A 25359-nucleotide genomic window follows, 5' to 3' on the forward strand; every position below is an offset into this window, starting at 1 on the left:
TTGCACTGTGGCTGGCTGTACTATACTTGACACTGGGTGCCTGAAATGTAAAGTATTCCAATTCATCGGAAAACCCTCATTTTGAGCACACAAAATTGGGGGAAAAAAAGTTGCAATATTAATGCTTGCAGATGAATCCATTTTGAATATATTTACAACAAAAAATTCAATAAATACAAAACAAAAACAGCTGTGGAGCAAACTGCAGTGGAATATGTTCTTGATTTGCATAGTATGTTAAAACATGAGCAAAAATGTGCTGCTACTGTGCAGTTTGACTTTATATAATTTAAATATGAATGGATAGTTACTTATGTTTCCTACATGATTCTCTTGTGTTTTTTTTGAGTTGAAAGAACAGTTTTAGGTGGGGGGGGGGGGGGGGAGAGGATATCTTTCTCTTCTGGGTGGCCCCCATCTACTGGTTTGTCTTTTCCCTCCCACCCCCTGTAGGAACGAGACCACAGAACCATAGAATGATACAGCGCAGAAGGAGGCCATTTGGCCCATTGTGCCTGTGCCGTTTTTTTGAAAGAGCTATCCAATATGACACCATGATTTTAAATGACAACACTAATTCTGCTATAGTATTTGGATTTTGGTAATTTATTTGCTGATTATAACTATTAACCATGAGAAATTTCTGATAAGAGCACAGTTACGCAGGGAGAAAAATCATAACCAGGCTACATACCTGTTGCATTTTTTTTATTTGTTGATGGGATGTGGGTGTCACTGGCAAGGCCAGTGATGGGCAATAAATGCCCATATACTGATGTGGTGTAAAATGACAATCTGTGGCAGTCTCCTAGTTTTCTATTTTGAGGCAGATTTTTAGTGTAAATATTATGCAACTCTTGGATCCACAAAGTAGAGAAAGTAACAAAAAATGTATGTAACTAGGTAGTACAATATATTAGAATAATTTTGGGAACTGAACCATATCCATCCCAGATTAAATGGATGAAATTCTCTCTCTTTTCTCCCCCAATCTGTTGGCGGTAAGATTGTTAAGTGAAATTAATTTGAGAAGTCGAGGCCCATCTCCACAGAGCCAAAAGCAGACAGCATAAATCTTCCCATAGTTCTGCACTACAGTATTGAGGCTACAAGGAGAGCTGGTGTGGAAAATGGGCAAATTCGCACTGGTTCAATAGAGATTACTATTCGGAAATTGGGGTTGAGGGCTAATGAGCAGAGTAGATCTCTATGCTATTCCTGTCGGAATGCTTGATGAATGACCCATCTCCTAATTGACATCTGGATGAGCACAAAAAGTCACTGAGAAAGTGACTCTTTTATAAGGGGAGTAAGTGGGGAAAATTGTATGTTGCTTCACCTCCTTTTACTTCTGTGGCTAAGTTGTGACATGACACAAGTATCCATAAACAAACAACTTGACCACCTACAAGAATTTGCTGTATTAGCAGTCAAATGACCTTTTAAGTTTGCACACTGACTAATACATTTCGGTGGGTTGAATCAAGAAAGCAGTAACTTACCATTTCAGGGCATTGGATTTCATAGTTTGTCTTGACACCATGATTTTAAATAACAACACTAATTCTGCTATAGTATTCAGATTTTGGTAATTTAATTGCTGATTTATAACTACTAACCTCGAGAAATTTCTGATAAGAGCATGGTTTAAGAAATGTGTAGATACTTACAAAATCTTTTTATGTCAAATTCTTTTCCTGTTAACTTTTTTTTAAAAAGCCCTGGTTTGACATCTTGACTAATTTTCCAAACACTTCCTATAAAACCAAAATGTTTTTTTTAAATTCTGTAGTAGAAGATAATCTGTGTGAAACGAGACCAAGGATGCTTGTTAATGTATTTAAAATATCCTAGTATAATATGTTCAAGGCTGTAATACACAGCATTTTTGAGCTTATAAACAGATTGGCTTTTATTCTTATGATCTATTATATAAATAATGTAGAGAAACCAATGTTCCTAAATCATGCAGATGTATAAAGATGACCTTAAAAACTTTAACAATATAATAAAATTTGAATTTTTGCTGTCGGTTGATTCTTCGAGTATGGGGATAGAGGGTATCTATACCATGTAATAGTCTAGTTTCAAAGATTATGATGCCAGGTTAGTTTATTAAAGGACACAGTGGATTTTATTTTTTTAATATATATCCAGATTGCTCCTGGCATGGTCCTATGCAGGAAAAGAGAATGATATTATAGATGCGGCCTCATCATTTGGCTGAACTAAAAGCAAATTACCATTCTACGTACAACCAGTACTTTGTTTATCTATTAAAACCATACCAGTCGTTACAGGACATATGACTGCAATCTACCCCGCAATGGAGATTCAGTGGTTTTAGTTGCAGTGCATAATTTGAAGGTACAGTAGATGATTGATTTTCCAGCTGAATCTTCATCAATTTGCTATCTTAAGGGTCCTTTCACATGCAACACAGTAAAACCATATTTTCCAGCAGGATGGGTCCCTACAGCTGTGCCCAAAGACAGCAGGGTGTGAGGACAGTGGCTCAACTTAACAGTCATACATGCAAGAGTGAAGGCCAGAGGAGAGGTAAGAGTAACTGCCCTAGACATCAATGTAGCACCTGACAGAGTATGACCAAGGAGCCCTAGAAAAATAGAGGTCAGTAGGGGCAATGGGAAAACCCTCCAGTGGCTGGAGTTGCATTTGACATGCAGGTTGTGGTATCAAGAGGTAATGATCATCTCAAGAAGAAAAAGCCCAACCATCTCCATTGCTCTCTACTATCAACATCTTGGGGGGGTTACTACTCACCAGAAGCTTAACTGGACCAGTACAAAAGTATAAGAGGAGTGGAATACTCTGATCAATGTCTCACCTCCTGACCCCTCTAAGCCTCTCTACCATCATCAAGGCAAGAGTGTGATGGAATACTTGATACTCACCTGGATGTGTACAACTGCAACAACACTCAAGAAGTTTAATACCATCCAGGACAGAACAGTCCACTTGATTAGCACCCCGCAACTGCACTCAATATCCACTGCCTCAACCATTGGCAGACTGTGGCTGCATGATGTACAATCTTCAGCAACTCACCAAGCTCACCTCAACAGCTCTAGGACCAAGAAAGATGAGGGTAGTGACACTAAAGGAATGTCATCACCTGCCAGTTTCCCTCCAAGCCACAGCAGCCTGACTTGGACATGTATCACTGATCCTTCATTGCTGCTGGGGCGGAAGCCTAACACCATTGTGGGAGCACCATCATTATATGAATTGCAATGGTTCAAGAAAGGGATAAGCAATAAATGCAGCCTTGCCAATGTTCTGAGAAATTTTGAAAATTTGCTAGGTGCCAGGGTTGAAATGATGCAGCCTTTCCAGCATACCTGTGCCATACACTAGGTAGAAAGGCCAGAAATTAAGCCAGGACTCAAATTTGCTGGCTTCCGGCCTTCTGCAGGGCTGAGCTTGGGGTAGATGGAAGTTCGATCTCAGTTCGATCTCAAATCAGGTCACCCACATCAGAAGGAGTGTGGCTGAGTGAGAGGACTCCTAGGTCAGGAGTTTCCTTGGCCTGGAACTGAGAACAGTGGTAGCCAATACACCCAGTGAAAAGAGGTATACTGGCTGCTGCAAGGGGATTGGTGGGGTCTACCTGGGAGTCTAGGCCCAGCACTTGATCTGGACCTCTGAAAATGTGCAAGATTTTTTTTCAGCTCCTTGTCCCTGGCATTCCTACCTCCTGCCCTTCCCGCGCAGGTAACCTTCAGCACATTTAGCGGCCTCCCTGGACTGGTGGGTACCCAAGATGTGATGCTAGTGACCTGGGCACCTGCCAGTAATAGTTAAATAAAGGAACCTCCTCCACTCTCAGAAAATCTGGCAGGGTCAGTGCCAGAAGTACCTAAGTGGCTATTATTCATGTGTGAGCCATGACAGTGCTGGCAGGAGATTTGAACTTACTGTGGGGGTGGGGAACACACAGCCAAGTCTGAGCTTATTCTTGATCTACACACATATACACGAACAGCAGCAGGGTTACCAGCTGGCTATCGGGAACACAATCCTGGCTAAGATTTTTTCCCCCTCCCTACAGTGGTGCTGAGGCCAAAGGTCGTGCACCTACCATTGCCCCAGTTGAGACCAGCTAACTCAATACAGACTAGGATATCAAGCCCGGGCTCTTCCTAGTCTTTATGATACAAGTGCTCTATGGATAAGCTTAATAAGCCATCAGGGTAACCTTAGGGGCTGAATGGCCTACTCCTGTTCCTATGTTAACAAAATGTTGAGGTTTAATTGGCTAAGAATGGTACAGAAAATAGCACACAGATACTAAATGCCCAAGATTTATTTTTGCTTCCAAGGTATTTTACATGAACAGATCTCAATACGTAATCTCAACACTTTTTCAGAAATCACCCAAGTCATTCATTCTACTTCTTTTACATATATAAACAATACACAACAAGGAACAGTAAAATAAAGTGGATACTAAGTGGAGGGAAAGAAAAATATGGAAACTACTTCAACAAGTGATCTGACTTGGGCAGCAGTGTCTTGTACCTAATTGTTTGATCTCCCTCCAGTCATATACCACACTCCACCATAATGTGTTCAAGTTCAAGATTAAGAACATTTATATATTCCTACAGTTAGCTATGAGGCAGTGCAAGCTGTTTACAGCGAGCTCATTGTTAAAGCATTCAATTTCACATTTTTAAGCCTGTTATTTTGATTACCTCTAGTCCAGGACCAGTCAGCTGTTGATGTTTTTGCTATTCAGATATCTTGTGGCGAGTCCGTATACCCAAAATCAGCTAGTCACCATGTGAATTGGTGGCGGGAAGAGTGAACAGCTCAGTTTATTGTTAAAAATAAATTTTAGCTCTGTGCTAAAAGTAGATCAGTGATATGTAAAATGCAACATATCCCACTATGGTGATAAATCACAAAAACATTGATGAAATTCACCTTATAGCTGCTTTCCTGATTGTGTGTTTTGCAATGAATTTTTTTAAAAAACAAATAACATTAAATTTAACATTCAGAAATGCCCAATTAAGGCTGCTAGCTCCCTTTCTAACGCATTGTTTTGACATCAGAGAAATTAATTATGTTGTCCTGAAGAAAATATTATTTCACACTACACATACATAGAATTTTTTTTAAAAATCTTTGCTCACCAATTTTCTTTCCTCCCTCCTCTTCTGACGGCGTTGACTCCGTCTGGAGTACAGTTCCACTAGCACTGGTATCTTGCCCAGCTCGCTGTTATTTATGTGTTGGTGAATATTGGCAGACTTTGATTGTGAGCATATCACAACTAAGTGCAATCCTGCATACACATAAGCACTTCCAGTAAGGGTTGCAGGATGGCAATCAGCTGCTTTCCCACCCCTCTCTGATCCAGGGCTGGTGCAACCAATTGTAGCATTTCTACCCCCTACCCAGGCTGAGTTCAGCTAACACAGCACAAACTGCCTCTTGAACCTGGGCCTTCCGAGTCAGTATGCCTCAGCTACTTGCTGTGTGATCCAGCAGAGGAATCCCATGGAATGACTTAAGTTCAAGTACAGGTATGGTATAAATCTGTCTTTTCAAAATATCACACTGTATCAGTCACAAATTAAGCAGATTAAAATCTAATTCAATTTAAAACTTTTCACAAAACCTTTATCCTACTAAAAAATAAACTATAAAGAATTGTAAAATGTAAATACAGAAGATTAATTGACCTCTAAATTGATGCCCATCATTTGATTGACTATGTTGTGTTTAGACCTTGTGTACATGTTCTTGTTAATTGGTAATAAAGTGCAGTATTAGTTTTGGAATATTTGGTGTGTGAATTTTGAATGCAATAAGTCATATTGGAACCAGATTCTAGATCCAACTTTATTAAGTTATATGCTAGTAGAACAGACTGCTCTGATGTTTGCTTGGTGCCACATTCATATTTTATAAAGTGCACATTTCTCATACAGCTTGCAAAACTAAAACCTGTTTTAAGAAACATTGACACATTTGGGAATGTTATAACAGGATGGATTCTGAAAAAGCTACAAACTGAAGTTACTGAATGCTAACTTATATCTGATCCATGCCACTGAATTAAAAACAATGAATATGTATATTCAACAATGGATAAACCCCATTTTTGAAAAACAAACATTAATCTGTAGACAGTCAATACAGTAGAGTGAAACAGCCCAGGTTGAAGAGATTTATCAAGACTTCTGTAGATATAAACTAGATAGGCTATATATGCACTGCTGAAGATTACAGTGACATTAATATCATCTAGAATACATTCTGACAACTTGGTCACAAAAACATTACATAATTTAGTAACCTTTACTTTGCCCCAACTTAAAAAATTTGAAACCACACTTTCTGTTCACTGAGAAAACCACATTGTTTATGATGGTGACAGATGTGCAGAGCACTACTGTATGGGATGAGGGGAGTGATAGCTTAAAATAGTCAAACATCCAAAACACATTGTTTGAGATGGCACATTATTCTATTGTCCTGACTGACAATCAGCCCAATTTGGCAACTAAGCACATTTTTTACATGATAGATCAAAGGATCAGTGACCACTTTATGTATGTGTGCATCATGTTGCAACTGACTGAATAAATTATAGCTATTATTGTGTATTAACTTGCATTGAAAAATCTTATTGTAACTTACTCTGTGATTCCCTGCATTTAAATTTTTTAAAAGTAACAAAAATACATCCATCTAAAGGCAGTCACTACCAGTCTACAGCAAAATACATAAGTCACTCCTAATGACATGAATTAATGAAGCTTGAGTGCAACGTGACCGCATTCTTGGGTCTTATTTTCTTACTCTATCAGTCCTATTGAAATGGTATAGAAATTAAATATACATTAAATGTAGTACAAGCTTGTTCAGATAATTTAATTTTTATGGGTATATTTGGGCTCATTGAGCTGGAGGAAGTCAGTGTTGAGGAATTAAATGCTTCTTTCTACTTGCAATATTAAAGGGGGAATTTTAACTCTCTCCAATTGGCGGGGAAAGAGCGGGGCAGCAGTTAAAATGGAGCAGCTCCATGTCCCGCTCCATTCCCATTGAATGCCCATTTTAGCACCACTTATTTTGGCAGCGGATGAGGCTCCTGTTGGACTCTGGAGTACATGGGACCCTGATGGAATTGTAACCCTCTCTTGAATGGAGCACCTATCACGGCAGCTCTGTCAGATAAAACTACCAGGAAGCCAGCGCGGCAACTAAAGGTAAGTGGAAAAACTTTCCTTAATGAGGCCAGGGCAAACAGGAGTGCACCTCCGGGCCCTATAAGGAAAGTCTGGGCCTCTTATGCCCTGGCCTCCTCCGTGGGACCTTTGGAGCAGCCCCCTCTCCCCCCGACTTACCTTGCTGTCGGCAGCCTTTTCTTGGTGCTGGCGAACAACCTCTGGGCCACTCGCTCCTCCTCGTCCGCCTGCTGCCCGTCTGCCCAAAACGAGCGAGCAGCTGACCAGCAGCATTCAAATGGGTACAGTGGTTAAAATCTGCTGTTGCTTCCAACTCAAACTCCCAGGCGGGAATGCTGTCCGCTCCCGACAGGAGTTAAAATCGGCCCTTGAATGGTAGCAACATCAGGTCAGGCCAGATGTAGTAATACTCTGCCCAAGTATAGCTTAACCTCAACTTTAGAGGAGTAACCCCGATTGCATTAATTTTGCCATTTCCCACAGCAACCATTTTGTCTGTCGATTTCCCCCCTAACAAGGAGCTGGCTTGAAAATGGCCAGATTTATTTTGCAGAGGATCCTCCTTACAGGTGGCAGAGACATTATGCCATTGGTTTAGGCTGCAGTTGAAAGCAGATTTCTGAGATAAAAGGACATTGTTAACTCACTGCACTATCGCATTACCCTTTGATACTTGTATTTCAGTAAAATAGGAGCAACACCAGTGACCATTTACATCAATATATAATATCTATAAAAGGCAGTAATTAATAACTAGATTTTAGTAATGTGTGAAAAACTCTTCCATTTATAGTTAAATATTATAGGTACTTATCCCATTACCTGTTATTAAAATAATATATGTCCTCTGAATGTTCATTATTTCATCCTAAGCACAAAACTTTTCTTTCAACCCCTTCCAAAAAATATTATTGTACCAAGCCACATCCGACCCTCTTTCTAAATCAGAATGCACAAAGTTCTCTGGCTTATTCCATTTTTAAGTTTGGATATTGAATGTTAATGTTGATCTGAAATAAGCATCATTAGAAGTAGTGCTGTTGCTTTCAATATAATCAACGCTGGTTCTGGGAGAGAATTGGGTAATACAGTCTATTCAATGTGATTAGAGACCCATCTCCCCAAAATCACTATTGCTGAAAAACAATTTCATAACCAATTTTTGCTGTGATTTTGGAACCTGCTTTTTTTTTTAAAAAAGTGCATGATGCATTTTCTAGGAGAGATTATCCCTGCCAGCATTTTGCAAATGCAAGGCAAAGAACACATCAGTACTGTCTGCTGCTGGAACTTTGTTCTCACCAATACAGACCATGTACTTTGAATCAATAGTAAGGCTGGCATCGATCCCAGTTGCAAGTTACATGCAGGACAACACAATACAAAGCACAGCATCCAGGCAGGGAGTTGCAATTCTCCATTGCTGGGCTATCCAATGCCTTCTCTAAGCTGTTCTCTGATTTTGTCCACTCAGCAGTGAGAATTACATCATTGTCTTAGGAGCAACAAAACATTTGGGCTAATTGTGGGCCACAACACTCTGAGTAAAAATAGCAGAATCACCCTCAAAAATGTAATTACTATGTATATGCATTTGATTCAAGTTTCAAATTAAATAACCACCTATTAAAATAGGTCAGACAAGTATACAACAGCCCACAGTAAAGTATGAAATCAGATTTTAAAGAGCAATACGTAGGACTGCCAGGATTCCTCATACATACTGAACTGGGACAAAAAGTAGCTGGAATGCATGTATTTTTATTTGTAAGGCAACAATGAATATGCAAAAGAAAACTAGCTAATTGTACACACCTCCCCCCTCCCCCCCCCCGCCCACTCCTGACTGCGCTTACAAGCAGTTATTTTTTATCAAAAAAGAGCAGTCCTACGTACCATCTCCAATTTAATCTCAATTACACTTTCATATTTGAAATGTTCCATGTCTTCTCTGTAAAATGTTCTGTTCAGATTTATAAATTTAATTATAAAAAGGGCTGGTAGAGAAAATGAGTGCTTCAGTATCAGTAGTTAAGGCGATGGGACTACGGTTCTTATTGGAATGTCAAGGAACCTGGAATGTGAAAATTTCATGACCAGCGAGAACAGCTTCGACTGTCATCGGCTTCAAATGGGAGGAATAGATACATTTCACAATGGGTTGCACAGAAACTGTGCAAAAACACACCACTAAAACATAACTGGCTCCAAGCCAGGTGATTTAAACAGCATTTGTGATTGATCCGTATATCTTAAAACGAGATGATGCAAAACCCAATAAAATTAACCTGCAATGTTAGCAGCTACATCCCCATCCTTCAGTCACATCTTTGCTGTTTAATTTGATGCCCTCGGTTGCTTTTTCAGTGAACATAGGCCCAGCATGCCTTAGCATTAGCTCTGTGGCCATTTTTATAAAAGCTTCTTCCACGTTGCTAGAATCTTTGGCTGAAGTTTCTAATACAGACACCATATCATAGTGATTTGCAAGAGTTTGGGCTTCTTGGCACTGAACCTCTCGGAACTCATTCTTATCGGACTTGTTACCTGCAACAGTAAACAGAAACTTAACATTTTGCTAAATCAATGTACAATAGTTTGTCCTATTGATGCAGCATATTCAGCCTCAAACTTATCAAAAACATAGACGCTACACAAAAACAGACCAACCAGTCTGTGTGAGCAAAAAGTCCTAATCACATTTATCTGCCCAGTTCCATATCCTTTTATCCTTCATCCACCTAACCAATCTAATCTCAACATAGTTTCTGCCTTAACCACTAACCCTGGCAGTGAATTCCACAACCGCATAAATCTGTTAAGTAGTTTCTCCTGCTGTCCGTTCTAAATCTCTTACATTTAATCTTGTATTTGTGGCTCCTTCTTCTAAAGAAAGAACTTGCATTTATATAGCACCTTTCATGACCTCAGGATGTCCCAAAGCGCTTTACAACCAATTAAGTACTTTTGAAGTGTAGTCACTGTTGTAATGTAGGAAACACGGAAGCCAATTTACACACAGTAAGGTCCCACAAACAGAAATGTGATAATGACCAGATAATCTGTTTTAGCAATGTTGTTTGAGGGATAAATATTGGTCAGGACATCAGGGATAATGCCCCTGTTATTCTTCAAAATAGTGCCACGGGATCTTTTACGTCCACCTGAGAGGCTAGACGGGGCCTCAGTTTAATGTCTCATCCGAAGGATGGCACCTCCGACAGTGCAGCACTCCCTCACTACTGCACTGAAATGTCAGCCTAGGTCTTTGTGCTCAAGTCGCTGGAGTGCGACTTGAACCCACAGCCTTCTGACTCAGAGGCAACTATTGGAAACAGTCTGCTTCTATCTACCCTGTCCCATCTTTCATAATTTTAAACAGTTGCCCCATAATCTGAGTTGTTCTAATGAAAAAAAAGCCTATATTTTCAAAGTCTTTCTTCGTATTTGTATTTCCTCATAGTAAGCAGCAAACAAAAGCCGGTTAAAACAGTAGATATTTCAGAATACAAAATATTTAATTTATAAAAAATTATTTACATAAAAATACAAATGTAGAATGTCATTGAAACATTTGACTATTATCATCTAATCATGACTGACAATGTTTCAGAGAATGGAGCTTCTGGTGAATCCCTACAAGTGCCTTGAACACCACACTATCCTCAATATGGAGTTACAATTACTGGGTGCTTTATAGTCCTTTTACTTTAAACAGATAAGCTGGCATTGAAAGTTGGAAAATAGAAGGATAATCAAGTGAAGGAATCCCTGGGAAGAGATATTGAGTTTGGGGGGAGGCAAGGCCTTGGAGGAATTTTCATCTTGAGGGCCAATGTAGGTCAATGAGGACAGGAGTGATGGACAAGCAGGACATGTTGCAGATTAGGATACGACAAGAGTTTTGGATGAGCTGAAGTTTATGGAAGGTGGAGGATGAAACCAGCCAGGACTATAATCAAGCCTGAAAGTGACATGAGCATAATGAAGAATTCAGTGCAGCGGGGCTGCAGTAGAGGCAGAGGGTGGGTGATATTATGGAGGTAGAAGCTGGTAGTCTTTGTGATGGGGAGGATAAGGGATTGAAAACTCAACTCAGGGTTGAACAGGATAGAGGTTGCAAACAGTCTGGCTCAGCCTGAGGCACTGGCCAGAGAGAGAGATGGTAAGGATACGGAGCTTGTGGCAGGGACTGAAGACGATGGCTTTGTTCTTGCCAATGTTTAACTGGAGGAAATTACGGCTCATCCAAGACTGGAAGTTTGAAATGCAGGCTGATAGCAGAGGCAGTGGAGGGATTGAGGCAGGTGCAGCTAAGTGTTAACAGCCTACACGAGGAAGCTGACCTCATGTTTGCAGACAATGTCGCTACAGAGCAGCATGTAGATGAGGAAGAGGACAGGGCTGAGGATGGATCTTTGGGGGTCTCTAGAGGTGACAGTGTGGTGTGGAAAGATGAGCCTTGGCTAGTGATGCTCTGGTTATAATCAAATAGGTAACCACAAAGTTGCTTTAAAATTTTTAACCAAAGTGCTGTGTGATTGGTGAGCACTTTCCCTTTCTCATCCCAGATACAGGAAGTCAATTACTGGAATCAGAACAGAAATTTCCAAGCTTTCTGAGGGCACCATTGGCAAAAATACCAAAACAGTATTACAAATGTGCTGCTTGTAGTTTGGCAATTATCATCACTGCAACTGTAAAGGGCCACGTTCCCCTCTGAAAGTCACTCTTGATGCTAGTGCTGTGTATCACATCTCAATGTAATAATGTGGAAATAATCATTAGTGAAGATCAGTGTACTGTAATTATAATGGAGGCAATTTAAAATGTACTGAGTAAGCTACAGTAGAATGAGAACATGGAATTACATGGTGTACAAACATGCTGTCAATCTGACTATATTAATATAAAACATACATTGGCACAACACTGAGCAACAATTTCACGTGTGCCTACAAACCGTATAACTATGAACATTAAACATGTATTCCAAAGGCTTCATTCAGGAGTGGTTTTCATTTGGATTTATGTAGTCTGCATGCAGGTACAAGCAAGGAAAGATTTCTAATTTAGTACTGACTCTTTATACTTGTACACAGAAAATTTTCATTTAAAACACAACGCTCATCTGTTAAATAAAAAAAGTAAATTTCAAGTTTACCAAGGAAACAAAATCCTTCTCCAAATGGTTGGATGAGTGATGGGAGAAGTGGGGTATTAGAGGGGTGAGCTTTGATGGGTTAAGTGACCTTTTCTCATCCTTTACTTTTCTTATGCTCTTACTACTCTGCCCGAGAGACACTCAGCTGTGAACTATTTCACCACTAGGAGATGCTATTTCTTTTACTCATGCAATGCTTTCTGGAAAGTATGGCCATGGTAATTTTTGTGACATTCCTTTGGATGTTTTACTATGTTAAAGACACTATGTGAGTATAAATTGTTGTTGGCTCAAGATCAGTAACTATATTATAAAACCTTTCAAGGTAACTTTTTGGCTGATTGATATAATTTAAAAATCTATTTCAGTTAATGAGCCAAAGTTCTGCATAAAAGTTTACATTTATTCTGGTATATTTAGCTTGATGAATCTGGTTGGTCCTATTCCTGGAGGTTTCATCACATGACATCCCACCTCCAACCACCCTGCTCCCATGCTCCCGCTATTGGTCAATCGACACATCCATCCTTGCGGTGCACTACCTTCCCGCATCAATCGGAAAGTGAACAGACTCTTCATTACCCAACTGGATGATTCTTGACTGTCAAACAGACTTTCATCCCCCATCTCCAATATTTTTATAATTAAGAAACAAAAGAAGTGTTCAAAGAAATTTTTTAAAACATTTTTTTAATGCCCCCATGATTTTTCTCCCAGGTTGCTCGCAGCAGTGTCCAGAAGATCTAGCTGTAATTTTTGGATACTCCAGGACAATCCTATGGTGTATACAGTCTACTTACTCCTTTTAATTCAAAGTTGCTTATTTTGAATTTTTGAATAATTCACTTTCTTTTTCAGCACTAAATTCCCACATTGCTGTTATTTACATTGCTTAGTTTGAATTACTGGATAATTCCAGTTTTTAGTACAAAAAATGGCTTTGAATTATCAGGAATAGACTGTAATACTATATCAACTGTCTTAGGATGCATTCCACAAAGGAAAAGCCACAGCCTACTCAGGATGATGTAATCATAAAGCAATATTACAAGCTAGATTCCTCCACAACATAACAGCATAAGCTTACCTCAGAATCCTCTTATAATTAAGCAGAGGATTTTGTTTGTATGTAAACAATTGAAATTTGGCTGTAAAACTTTCACACCAATTAGACCGTGGCAGAGGTCTGAACATTCTGTTTCATTTACAAACTGAATAGCTCTTTTGAGCAGTTCTTAATGCGCACTCACATCTTAAAGACATTGGGTGAACTTCTAAAGAGAGTTAGAATAGTCTGAAGAGTACATTTTATTGGACTATAATAAATTGCACCTTTCTTCCTATGAACATAAATATGGTCATCTAGGTAGTGATTTTAAGCTCACACTCAATCTACTACACTGAGTTTTACATTGAGCACACCTGCATAGTGAATCTATTCAATGAATTCAAACTTTCATAATTTGTGTCGCAATATTTTATTGTTACAAATTTATGGCAGAATCATAGCAACTGGTGACTGAACTAAGGATTGGGAGTGAAATTTTCATGTCATCAATTTGACACTTATGTGTGTTTTTTTCATTAAACCAATATTAGGAGTCATGTGGAATGTTAAAAGACTGGACTCAAACCAAAGAAGTTAAATGCATTCATTCATTCTGTGCTACAACTATACTAAATTTCAGGATCAATATTTTTAAAGATGATTTTTAGCAAGTCTTTTTCAGTAGAGGCACTCCATACAAACGGAGTGGTGAGGAATAGATTAAAATGAATAGCAAATTAAGCTAGGTCATGGTCACACATTTCTTATCGGCTGACTCAAGTGTAGCACGGCACAGGGCTGAGAGCAGGTCGCCTGCCTGCCCTCTGTCTCATATTGGTAATATTGAATGGGGCCTAAAGAGGGAAGATATAAGTTAAACATGGGAATCAAAGTGAATTCTGAATCCAAAGTGACAGCAAGTTTGCCTAGTTCACGTGATATTGGGTGCAACTTTGCTTATCCCTTTTTAAAAAAAGGTACTATACATACTCAAAAGTGCAAAATATACCTGTGTACACAATCATTAACTGAAAGCAGGGCAAAGTACTGGCATGTAAGCCCACTTTGAGCCCAATAATTCTGTCAAGACAGCCTTTTCAGCAGCACCTTCTGTAGACACAAGCTACATGTGGTCTACATTACAAAGTGATTATTTTGCAATAAAAAACAGCATTAAACACATATGGAAGGCAGGAACATAAGCATACTCAGGGCCAGAAAATGACCATTTCAGTCCATCTGTCCAGCCCCTGATTTCTGTGATATTAGTGAATCCTATTTATTCAAATCTGAAAGTACATCTCAGACTAGGCCTAAAGTGTTTAAATTATCATTCTATTTACATTTTGAAATGTTTTCATAATTCTTGAATTATGCAAAAACAGTAATATTAGTGCCAAATAATTCAATCAATAAACAAAAGCCTGTTAGCTAATTTTGTTCCACCTGTATTTCCCTTTCTTAATTTGGAGGACCAAATGACTCTACTCTTCAGAGTGGTTCCTTGTTGGTCTAGTACTTTTAGATTGGAGAAGTGGTTTATCAGCACACTATCAGATTTAAACCTCATTTCAGTTACCACTCTCCAAAGTTCTGCTTAACAATTTATATTTAGTTGCAATTTATACAAACCATCCACCACTAGTCTGTACAACAGTTTTGTGTATCCAGTGCTGGTGTGAACTGACAAAGCCTTGCAATATATCAAACTGAATTTCCTCTTTAAGTGAATTGGAATTGGAATGATTAGAAAAATCCTATCTTTCAATAAAGGGATACAGGGAATGGGCTGGATATTGTATATATGGACTTTCGGTGCCACACAAAAGATTTGTTGAGAAAATTATGGTATAAAAGGGAATGCAGTCAGAGACAAAGGGATTGCTAAGCAGATAGTTTTCAAAATTTTAAAAAAAGGTTTTGAGAGGGTAAATAGTGAAACATTGGAGTTGATTTTATCTTCCGGGCGGGAATGCGGCCTAGCGAGTGGCTGTCCCGTCAGGGAGCAGCAGTAGGGAGGCTCGGCCAATTTTAACAGCCGGGCCTCATTAGCATGCCGCTTGCCAACTACCTGACCAAAAGTGCCGGGAAGTGGCTGTCCAGCCGTTAAATTCACAAGGCTCACAGGCTGCCACTAGGGTCCTGCAGGATCACAAGGTAAGTGGCTGCGAGGGCTCGGGGAGGGGAATCCCAAGGCAGGGGAGGCCCAAGGTTTCCTTATGAGGCTTGGAGAACACTCCTGTTCCACGAGGAACTTCACAAAAATCTTTTTTAAAACATTCCTTATTGGGCCTCTTCTGGCCCTGGGTCCTGTTCCCGGCAGGTTTGGTCTGGCAGGGAAACCATCACTGCTCCCCTACTCAGCCCTCAGGTTAAAATAGCAGTCGGGCCCCAAAGACGCCCAATCGGCATATTTATAAAAGGACCCTGACGGCTTCAAAGGAGGATTCTCAAATGTCTATGCAATAAAGCAATAAATTATATTGCATTTAGCTCAAGCCACTAACCTCTTGCAATATAGTAAAAGAATGAAAAGTCTTAAATGGCCCTGCAATGTCCACAATAATTCAGCTGTATTGCATGTTTGATGTCATGCAAAATGATTTCAGCTTCACTGTGATACGAAGGTGAAGTATAACTGAAGTTAAACTACCAACAGTTTGGGGTTTGGCAGCAGATACGAGATCACCTCAAGAAGACAGTCTCACCTTGCTGCAGCTTCATTTCTGCACTTGGTGCAAACCAGACAGTTTAATTTTAAGGTTAAAAAAAATCCCAGGCAATCTGCTGGAAAACCGTTTTATGTTTTTAATGTTAGTTCTTTTGGTTCTTCAATAACATTAAAAAAAAATTCACTGCCTTCTGGGTGCCAATGAACAGAGTTCTATGTAACTTCCACCTGAAGTCCCCCCCCCCCCCCAAACCCTTGGCAGATCAGAGCAAGAACAGGGTAGAGTGGGGGTTGCACCAAGTGTTAGTGTTCAAATTCTCAGTGTCATTGACCACCTCAAGTAGCTCACAGTACAATTAAAGTGTGGTAATGACTGAACACCTGCTTTAAAAACAATTTCCAGAAACTTGCCAAGATCACAGGTAGACATCACTATCTCAAAGTTCGGTTTTCTAGCCTTCCAATTGTTTTGGAGCTATGATTCTAAATTAAGCTAGATATTTACCAGCACCGGATGCTATGATAATGATTTAATAGCTGAACTCCACAAAGAGTCCCTGGGCAAGTCCATGCCATTGAATCCCCCGTAAAGTTGTTAGTTATATTCAAGGTATGTTTTGTTCAGATGTGTAGCGAAGCAGGTGGAAATATTTTTACCAGGAAGACTATGCATGTCCAATTACAATTCTTTGGTGATCACGAGGTTATGAAATGGTCCACGTGAGAGTCTGCTTTTGGACCACAATGTCAATCCAGCCTTTATATAGAGTCCCTTAAACACATTTTAAAGTCTAACAATCGGAATACATTTTAAGGCACATTTCAATATACTTACCGCAAGGTTGTGTAACTACAACTAGTAAGTGAATGCAAAGTTAAGTTCAAAAGTTCACATTAAAACTATTGAAAGTCCAGATTTAGAGGCAAGAGTGTATCTAAGAGCAGTGTATGAGAGACATGGCCTGGGGATCCTCCTGGAGAGCAGCAGCTAGAAGGCTCAGAGACCCAAAAATCATGCTGAGAGGTGAAAATAATTTTCTATCACTGCCACACCTTATTCCAATCGATCTTTAGGGTGCTGCTGGGATCCCTGGAGACTTTCCTGTCTGCAGAGGGGCCTGGTGCAAACGTCACTGCCAGCTTTCTTCGGATGCCCCTTTGTTTGGTTGCCCCATGATCACAGCAAGAGGAAAGTGAAGTGCGAGGTTAGAAATGCCCTTTTCCTGCCTCATATACAATGGGCGGAGCCTATTCTAGGTGCACACCCAGTTATGTCAATTTTAGGATGTCCCAAAAATTCTAGGGCAGCACTTTGGGTATGGAGACCTGACACAACAGGTGTCCTTCCTCATTACCTCTTTGCAGCACCTGGGAACCGAGCATTTCCCAGGCGCCACTAGGAGGAAAATCTACCCCAAGAACTTCTAGAAACAGGAGAGTTCATTATGCTGAACAAGCCTGTCCCTTTTACATAGATTAATCTCTATCTAACTATCTGCCTTCTCACTACAGGGCCGATTCCATACTGCTAGTGGAGTGCACGCTCGCAGGGAGCATATTGCGGGAAATCTCAGGTGCACATCACTCAACTTTCTGCCCATTAAAATTAACCTGGGGACGGGATTGCTTGCACAACCAGGGCAGGCCATTGGCACTTGTAAGTGCCCATGAGTAGCAAGCCCTAGACCCAAGGCGATCCAGCCTTGTAAGGCACAGTGGAGTCCTCCTGAGGCCTAACTGGGCTGAGGACTTTCGTTCCCAATGCAGCCAATCTGACTAGTAGAGGCAATTAATCTCCTCTGAGGTTAATAAAGATTTAGAGCTTTCAGAAAGCCTGAAAGGGACTCAACTGGTATGAGTTCTGCTAAGGCCTTTCAAGAGCATAAAGGGAGGAATTTCCTGGGGAATCCCAGGAACTCCCTCCGCCATGCCCCCTTGACATGGGGGTGCAAGCCGAAGATCTGACCATTGGCTCCCTTAACTGGAATTTAAAAGTTAAGATCTAAACGGGACAGAATCCCAGTATAGCTGGATTCTGATCCATTTTCCAGGCCCACCCAGGCGGTTTACATTTCTGATGCTTTTTCGCACCCCTTTGTCTCTCACACACACACACTTTATACTGTTGGTTATGTACACATGTAATGCTGCAGATACACTGCTAAAGTTTCTACACTTCTCCCTACGTATCTTTGAAGAAGGAGGTTTTTCAAAATTAATTTGAATCGTTAACAAGAGTGGAGATTAAAGGATACCTGGAAGTGATTACAAGACAACCATCTAATCAAGAAACAAAGGGATTGTGATGGTGCTAAAACCACAGGCTGAACAGCTCCATTTAACGAAGCAGCTTTCAAGATGCTGCTGCAGGAGATCCTGCAAAGAAGGTTCGTTCCTTTTGGAGCCAAGTGAGGCTCAGTGTCGGGGCTGCATGGTTGGAAACGACTGAAAGGGTGAATGCATACGTCAGGTGCTCACAGAACCTGGGCAGGTCAGGAAGAAATTTGCTGGTCTCAGGCAGGTCACTAAGGTAAGTGTTGCTGACATTTTGCTTCCTTTCAAAATGTTGCCTTATAATGTATCTTAATAGCACTTCATTGTAAACTTGTTACTGCGACTCAGAGGGACATTTAACAGCATTCTGCCAACTGCTTGTGCACTTTCCAACTACACAGGACAATGCGCATCTTTCTGGAGGGCACTCAGCATTGCTGGTAAGATAAGGTATTTGACCTGTGGCTCTTTAAATGAGGCAAACAAACACCACACATGCTGTCCACACCAGATACCTGCTTCATGTTCACACATTCACATAGTGGGGATTGGGTCATCTTCTTTCACATCTTTTATAACAATATCTTTATGTGTTTCAGAAGGTTGCACATAATCAGCGTTGGCTGCTTCTAATTACAGAAAGTCATGAGTTCACTGGAGTTGTGACCTTTGACTTCTTATGAGAAACATAGAAAATAGGAGCAAGAGTAAGCCATTCGGCCTTTCGGGCCTGCTCCGCCATTCAAAATGATCATGGCTGATAGTCTAACTCAGTACCCTGTTCCTGCTTTTTCCCCATATCCCTTGATCCCTTTAGCATTAAGAAATATATCTGTCTCCTTCTTGAATACATCTAATGACTTGGCTTCCACTGCCTTCTGTGGTAGAGAATTCCACAGGTTCACCACCCTCTGAGTGAAGAAATTTCTCCTCATGTCGGTTCTAAATGGCATACCCCGTATCCTGAGACTGTGACCCCTGGTTCTGGACTCCCCAGAGGAGCTCACCTTGAAGATTTTGGGCATGGAGGAAATAGAGGAAGTAGGGGAAGGAGAGCTTGATGGCCTCCCCAAGCTCATGGTTAGTACAATCCTTTGCTTTTAATTCCTTATGTCATTTGCTCATTCGTTTCCACCCAGAAATTGGCAAAGTAAGGATGGACTATCCCAACCCACATATACAAAATAGCGTATAGGCCTACACCGCCACTGCAGCAACACCCATAGTGCCTGCATTTGCAGAGCCATGTAAATGACCCAGCACAAAGAGGCACAGGACCACCTCTATCCCTAAACGCATTGACATCCAGCAGATAGCCTCCTCATTTACTCCTCTCACCAAGCAACACTTAGAAGGAGAAAACAGTTAGAAAGTAAAAGACACACACTCATGCACTTTCAGAAAAAGGCAACATCTGAACGTACCTGCTTCACACATTGTAAGGGCAAAGAAAATGTATCACTGCTGCTACTCTGATGGCCTGACACTTAATTTAAAATGGGGCATAACAAGTCGGTTGTGGAGAAATGCTGCTGTATTCATGGGTAAGGCTGTGGGTATTGATGGCAATGTTTTTTTTCTGGCCAACGTAGTGAGTATTCACATACATGATTCTGTACCTATGTACTTTCATTTTAAACTTTGTGAGAAAACCTACCAATTAATAATTGCACAATGTTTGAACCTGCATATTTCTTCACATCTTCTATCCACTTTGGCACAGATTCAAAAGATCCCCTTTTGCTAATGTCATAAGCAATAATCGCACCATTAGCACTTCGATAATAACTCTGTGTAATTGTCCTAAATCGTTCTTGTCCAGCCGTGTCCCATATCTGCAACTGGAAGGCAACAGGAAAACACATGAACAATAATGAAAAGCAAAAAACATCACTGATTAACATGGGCTCTGTGGTTAGCTTGGTCTCAGGGTGGCACTGAGTCCCCTTTAAATTCTTCACATCTTGACAAAGGATGATGAAACACAGTTGTAACTGTTGATTCTAGACTCTGAACTAATTGGTTTGCTGTTACTACAGCATTTGTTTGGGTTATTTCACTTTTAGTACCTGTTCTTCCCTCAAAACTGATGTTTCCAAATAATTATGGCTACTGATGTGTAGTATTGACATTTGTTATCAGAGCAAGTTTTTTTTAATTACATATATACACAATAACAGATACTTAAAAGTGTGTTACATGGGGGATTCAGATGATTTGAAACCATGAGCAAAACTCAAGTTTTTAATGAATATCATCCAAATTGTGAGACGCACCACAATTTGTTAACACGTGGTAATCTTTTTTTATTTGGTACAAATCTCACTGCATTGCATTCTTGTAAATGAAACCCTCATCCATGCTTTAATTACCCCCAGGCTTGACTATTCCAATGCTCTCTTGACCAACCTCCCATCTTCCACCTCCCATAAACTTGAGCTTATTCAAAACTCTGCTGCCCGTTTCCTTACCCGCACCAAGTCTAGCTTACCAATCACCCCTACGTTCGCCAACCCACATTGGCTCCCGGTCAACCAACACCTTGATTTTCAAATTCTCCTCCTTGTGTTTTTCTATGTTAAAAGGTGCTATATAAATGCACGTTTTGTATAACACAAATGCTGGTCATTAGGTGGGGAACTTGAAGACATCAATAATTGAAAGAGTATGGCCAAGTCAGAGGTGGCTCAAGTATCATAGCATGGGAGTCGACTGACTGTCATTGTATCATGGCACATTAACTGAAATGATTGAGGCAATGTGGTTCACACTAGAGTGTTACACTCTTGTTTTGAAGCTTGAGATGAACATTATACGGCATCTACATTTCAATTCACACTAGAAAAGCACAATTGAATAGATTTTAAAATCTGATTTTAAAAAAATATATATCAAAAGATAAAAGAAGAGGTCTGGCAACAGATTACCTGTCCCCCTCTCAGACAGTGTATTTTTGGGTGTAAAGAACTTACAAACACAAATATTCAGAACTGACAGGTGTAAAACAAAATGCAATAAAAATGTCAGAACAGCCAATCTGAAGATATTTTTGGAACATATAAGTCTATTTTGAAAACATCACAATGGACCGTTTACATTACCTAATCTGGATTATTCATTGAATAACCTGTGTGTATTAACTAGGAGTATGGAATTGACTGAATTTTACTTGTTTGTTTTCTTTCTGCCTCACACCATGTTGCCAAATTTCTGCAAGTCTTTGAGGGAGGACAGGTGAATCCTTGCCAAGGGTCATCTCAAAAAAATTAAAAATATATAGTTGATTGATTCCACACTAACTTTAATATAAACCTTATTTAATAAAAACAACTATATTATGTAATATGATAAATTGCCAAATGTTGAGATGAGGCTTTAAAAATGTATCTTTTCTTGAGGGCTGGCACTTTGGGTGTTTTACAGCATAATGTAAAACACATTTATTTCCTCTCTAGAGACAGTTTAAAGTGGCACAAAGAAGTGAGAGAAGTTTATTTTGGCAACACTTCCGTCAAAGTCCAAATGACTCATCCTTGACGGTCCGGTGTGCAACACATAGCGGCTTTTGTTACAATGATGCTGGATTTTTTTTTAATTTAAAAAAAAGAGCCCATTTAACAAGCCAAGTTGTGTGTTCGTGCAAAAAGAAAAGTGCAACTGGATTCCTCCTGCCAGCTCGGGGCAGCATTAAAAAAAAATTAGAAGAATACAAAAAACGGATCAACTTAGGACAGAAATAAGGTTCATGAATGACACTGTAATCCTGCAACTGTAAATAAACAGTCGGCTCTGGAAAACTATCATCCGGTGAAGCAAAAAAGAGGTTTCAGAATAAAATCCAAGTTGATGGGTTGGTGGGAGGGGGGGGGGGATGCTGCGCACTTACCTTCACCCGTTTGCCTTGAATCTCTAAGGTTTTCATTGTAAAGTCCACCCCGATCGTGCTGCCTTGTCTCTCCACGAAAATTCCCGATTTGAAACGCTGGACAACGCAAGTTTTCCCAACGCCGGCATCTCCAATCAGAACTATTTTAAACAGAAAATCGTAAGACTCGTCCGAGTCGACAGGCCCCGACATCTTGGACGCTCGGCGCTTTTTTCTAACTTGCGGACAATTTCAATCGAAGACTTTTCGATTCATGAAAGGCCGGCCGGCCGGCCTGCCGGCGCCAACTGATTCCGACCCAAAATAAAATACCACACAAAAAAAAAAGGGGCAAAGTTGTGGACATGACGTGGATGTGAAACTCCGGAACTGACAACTCGGAGACTGGAGAGCGGCTTAAAGACCCCGCTCGCCGCCTGCCGCAGCGCCTGAGCGGAATAACATGCAACCGATAGGGCGCTTTCATGTAGCTGGCCCCAGCGCGCCTTTAGGACCCACGCTGAGCGCCCACGCACGCCTGGCTGCCCATCTTACATTTTCAGCTTTCGGAATATGCGTACCGTTTCTTCTCTATAACAAATGCAAAAAAAAATAAGACTGATTTTAAAGATGGCTAGATTATAGTGCAAAAATGCACAGGGACCTTAAGATGGAATTGATTTTTTTTCCCCCGATTTTAGAAGTTGCCCTCAATAACTTTAGCAGGAGGCGCAAGACTGTTAGTGGTACAGGACGCATTGCTTACAGTGCTCATGCTGGGTGAGTCATACTAGTCCTTGTTAGATTGTCTGATCATCGACCTGAAACGTTAACTTGCCTGTTGTCTCCACAGATGCTGCCTGACTTGGCGAATGTTTCCAGCATTTTCTGTTTTTTTTTAGATATCCGGCATCCGCAGGATTTTGCTTTTATTTGTCAGACTGTATTTGTTGCAATTTCAGGCACAGATGCACAAAGGTGGAATTGCAGGATCGCAACTCATCCAGTTTTTAAACAGATCCCGTTTTGTGGGTGACCACCTGGTAATTTTGATGATCGAAATCCGGAAAAGGCAATGTATGTTTTTCAGTTGCGACATTTAATTTTTAAAAATGCTCTGCACAGCCCATTCAAAAACAATCGTCCAGTCCAAAACTATGGATGATAAACCACAGAGGGGAAGTTAATACTCTCGTGAGTTTCACGCTATTGAGTGTTGAGACACTTGGGGAAGGATTTTAACGGGTGGGTTGGGTGGGGGGGGGAACATTGAAAATTGCAACAATTTCAGACCCGCCTTCAACCCGCCCATTTCTGGTTTTCACTGGGGCAGGAGACCAACTCCCTCCTAGGAGGCGGGTTGGTCACTAAAACCTTTCAAGGAGGTTGTGGGCCTCCATTTTTTTCAGGTTTTGCAATTGCAACCTCTGGGGGCTGGGATTCCCGGGCCTTCTCCTTCACGCCGCGTGAGAGGTAAGTACCTTTATAGCACAGCTTGAGGGCCCGGAGGAGCAGGAGTGCTTCCACCAGGACCAAAAAGCCTATCTGCAGCAATCCCCTCAACGATCACGGACCACTGCAATGACCCCCAATCCTGACCCACCCCCTCGGTGACTGACCCTGGTCACTGACCCCCGATGGACCCCCACCACCCATGATTAACTGCCCTGGTGACTGACCTCCGATGACTGACTCCCCTCCCCCACCATGACCCTCATGCCCAAAGGTGCCCCCATGCCCATCAATGCCCCCAGGTGCCCCATGCCCACCGGTGCCCCTGCGCCCACCTAAGCCCCCCATAACCCCCTCCATCCATACAATCTAAGACTTACCTGAAGACTTAGCTTTTCACGTCCTCTTCCTTGCTCTGCTCCCGTCCGACTGAGGCCAGCCTGTCAATCAGGCCGGCCTGTCGGATGGCAAACTGACAAAAACAATAAAAGACGTTCTTGTGTCGAAATCATGAGGACGTGCGGGAAACCCATACTTCCGGGTTTCCCGTCCGTGATTCGACCCCGCCCCCCATTCCCGCTCCGAGTCAAAATCCTGGTCTTGGACTCTCCCAACAATGGTTGCAAAGAGTTGTAATTTTTGAGGTTTTTTTGCACAGGTGATGTTTATGATCTGCTCTGGTTTATGATGTCATCTGCATCCTATGATTAGATTACACCCTCTTAATTCACTCACAAATATCCACTATTCTGTCTACAATTTTGGCAGTTCTACAACCTCTTAAGCTGTAACAATATATAATGAATAGTTTAGATAAGAAGAAGAAACTGCAAATAATGGAACTAAAAACCACAAAGGATCAGATAATTAGATAATGAATGTTTGGCATATTAATAAATAAAACTGAAAACTATAGGCCAGGATACCGTGGTGTAATACTGCCACGGGGTCTTTTATTTCCATCTGGGAGGGCAGATAGGAACTCAGTTTAATGTCTTATCCTCCAAAAGTGCAGCACTCCCTCAGTACTGCACTGAAATGTCAGCCTAGATTTTGTGCTCAAGTCTCTGGAGTGGGATTTGAACCCACAACCATCTGACTCTGAGGCAAGAGTGCTACCACTGAGTCAAGGCGGACACTGTTGTTGTACAACAGTGGCTATAGTATGGACAGAGAATTTGGTCTTAAGATTAATTTTCAACGAAGTAGATGTCAATGTTTTGATAAGAATGGTACTTACAGAATGGACCATGAAATTCAAGAGGGTAAGGAAGAAAGTATTTTAATTTTTATAAAATGAGGGAAAGAGGTGTAAGTAGATTCTATTGGTGTGAAATAAAGTAAATATAAAATAATAAAAATAAACCAAAAGGAATGAGGAAGAGAATGGAAGAAAAGGGAAATGAGAGTAGAAGTATAGTGTTTAAGATAATTTAAGTGTTTATTTTAATAATGTAGGGCTCATATAAAGTAATAAAATGACTCATATTTAAACTTATATTTGTTTTGGTGTTGTAGTGTTACAGGATTGTCCTTTGTACAGAGCAGATTATTCGCTGATAGACTGTGGCTGACTGTGTATTTTCAGGATTTTCTGTTTGTAGGACCTCGCTGTGCACAAATTGGCTGCTGCGTTTCCCACAGTGACTATACTTCAAA

The 25359-nt window shown here is 40.7% G+C and overlaps 1 protein-coding gene across 1 annotated transcript; it reads right to left on the minus strand.

Moving 5' to 3' along the window:
- Positions 1 to 4312: 4312 nt before the first annotated feature.
- rab43 (RAB43, member RAS oncogene family) lies at positions 4313 to 22661 on the minus strand. The gene is made up of 3 exons (XM_067998678.1): positions 22270 to 22661; positions 20041 to 20224; positions 4313 to 9773 (listed from the first exon to the last, which is right to left on the minus strand). Exons 1-3 carry the CDS (start codon positions 22459 to 22461, stop codon positions 9523 to 9525), a joined length of 627 nt encoding a protein of 208 aa, XP_067854779.1. The 5' UTR covers positions 22462 to 22661; the 3' UTR covers positions 4313 to 9522.
- Positions 22662 to 25359: the final 2698 nt, after the last annotated feature.

Source organism: Heptranchias perlo, chromosome 17, assembly GCF_035084215.1.
Source record: "Heptranchias perlo isolate sHepPer1 chromosome 17, sHepPer1.hap1, whole genome shotgun sequence".
Classification (NCBI taxonomy): domain Eukaryota; kingdom Metazoa; phylum Chordata; class Chondrichthyes; order Hexanchiformes; family Hexanchidae; genus Heptranchias; species Heptranchias perlo.

Bases quoted from the DNA above. Each gene is read 5' to 3' on its own strand.
- rab43 (XM_067998678.1), bottom strand. From the start codon at position 22,461: ATGTCGGGGCCTGTCGACTCGGACGAGTCTTACGATTTTCTGTTTAAA. The intron at 20,225-22,269 runs GTAAGTGCGCAG...GTTGCCTTCCAG, and splicing joins TTCAAGGCAAACGGGTGAAG to TTGCAGATATGGGACACGGC. The intron at 9,774-20,040 runs GTAGGTTTTCTC...TTACTGTTGCAG, and splicing joins CATTGTGCAATTATTAATTG to GTAACAAGTCCGATAAGAAT.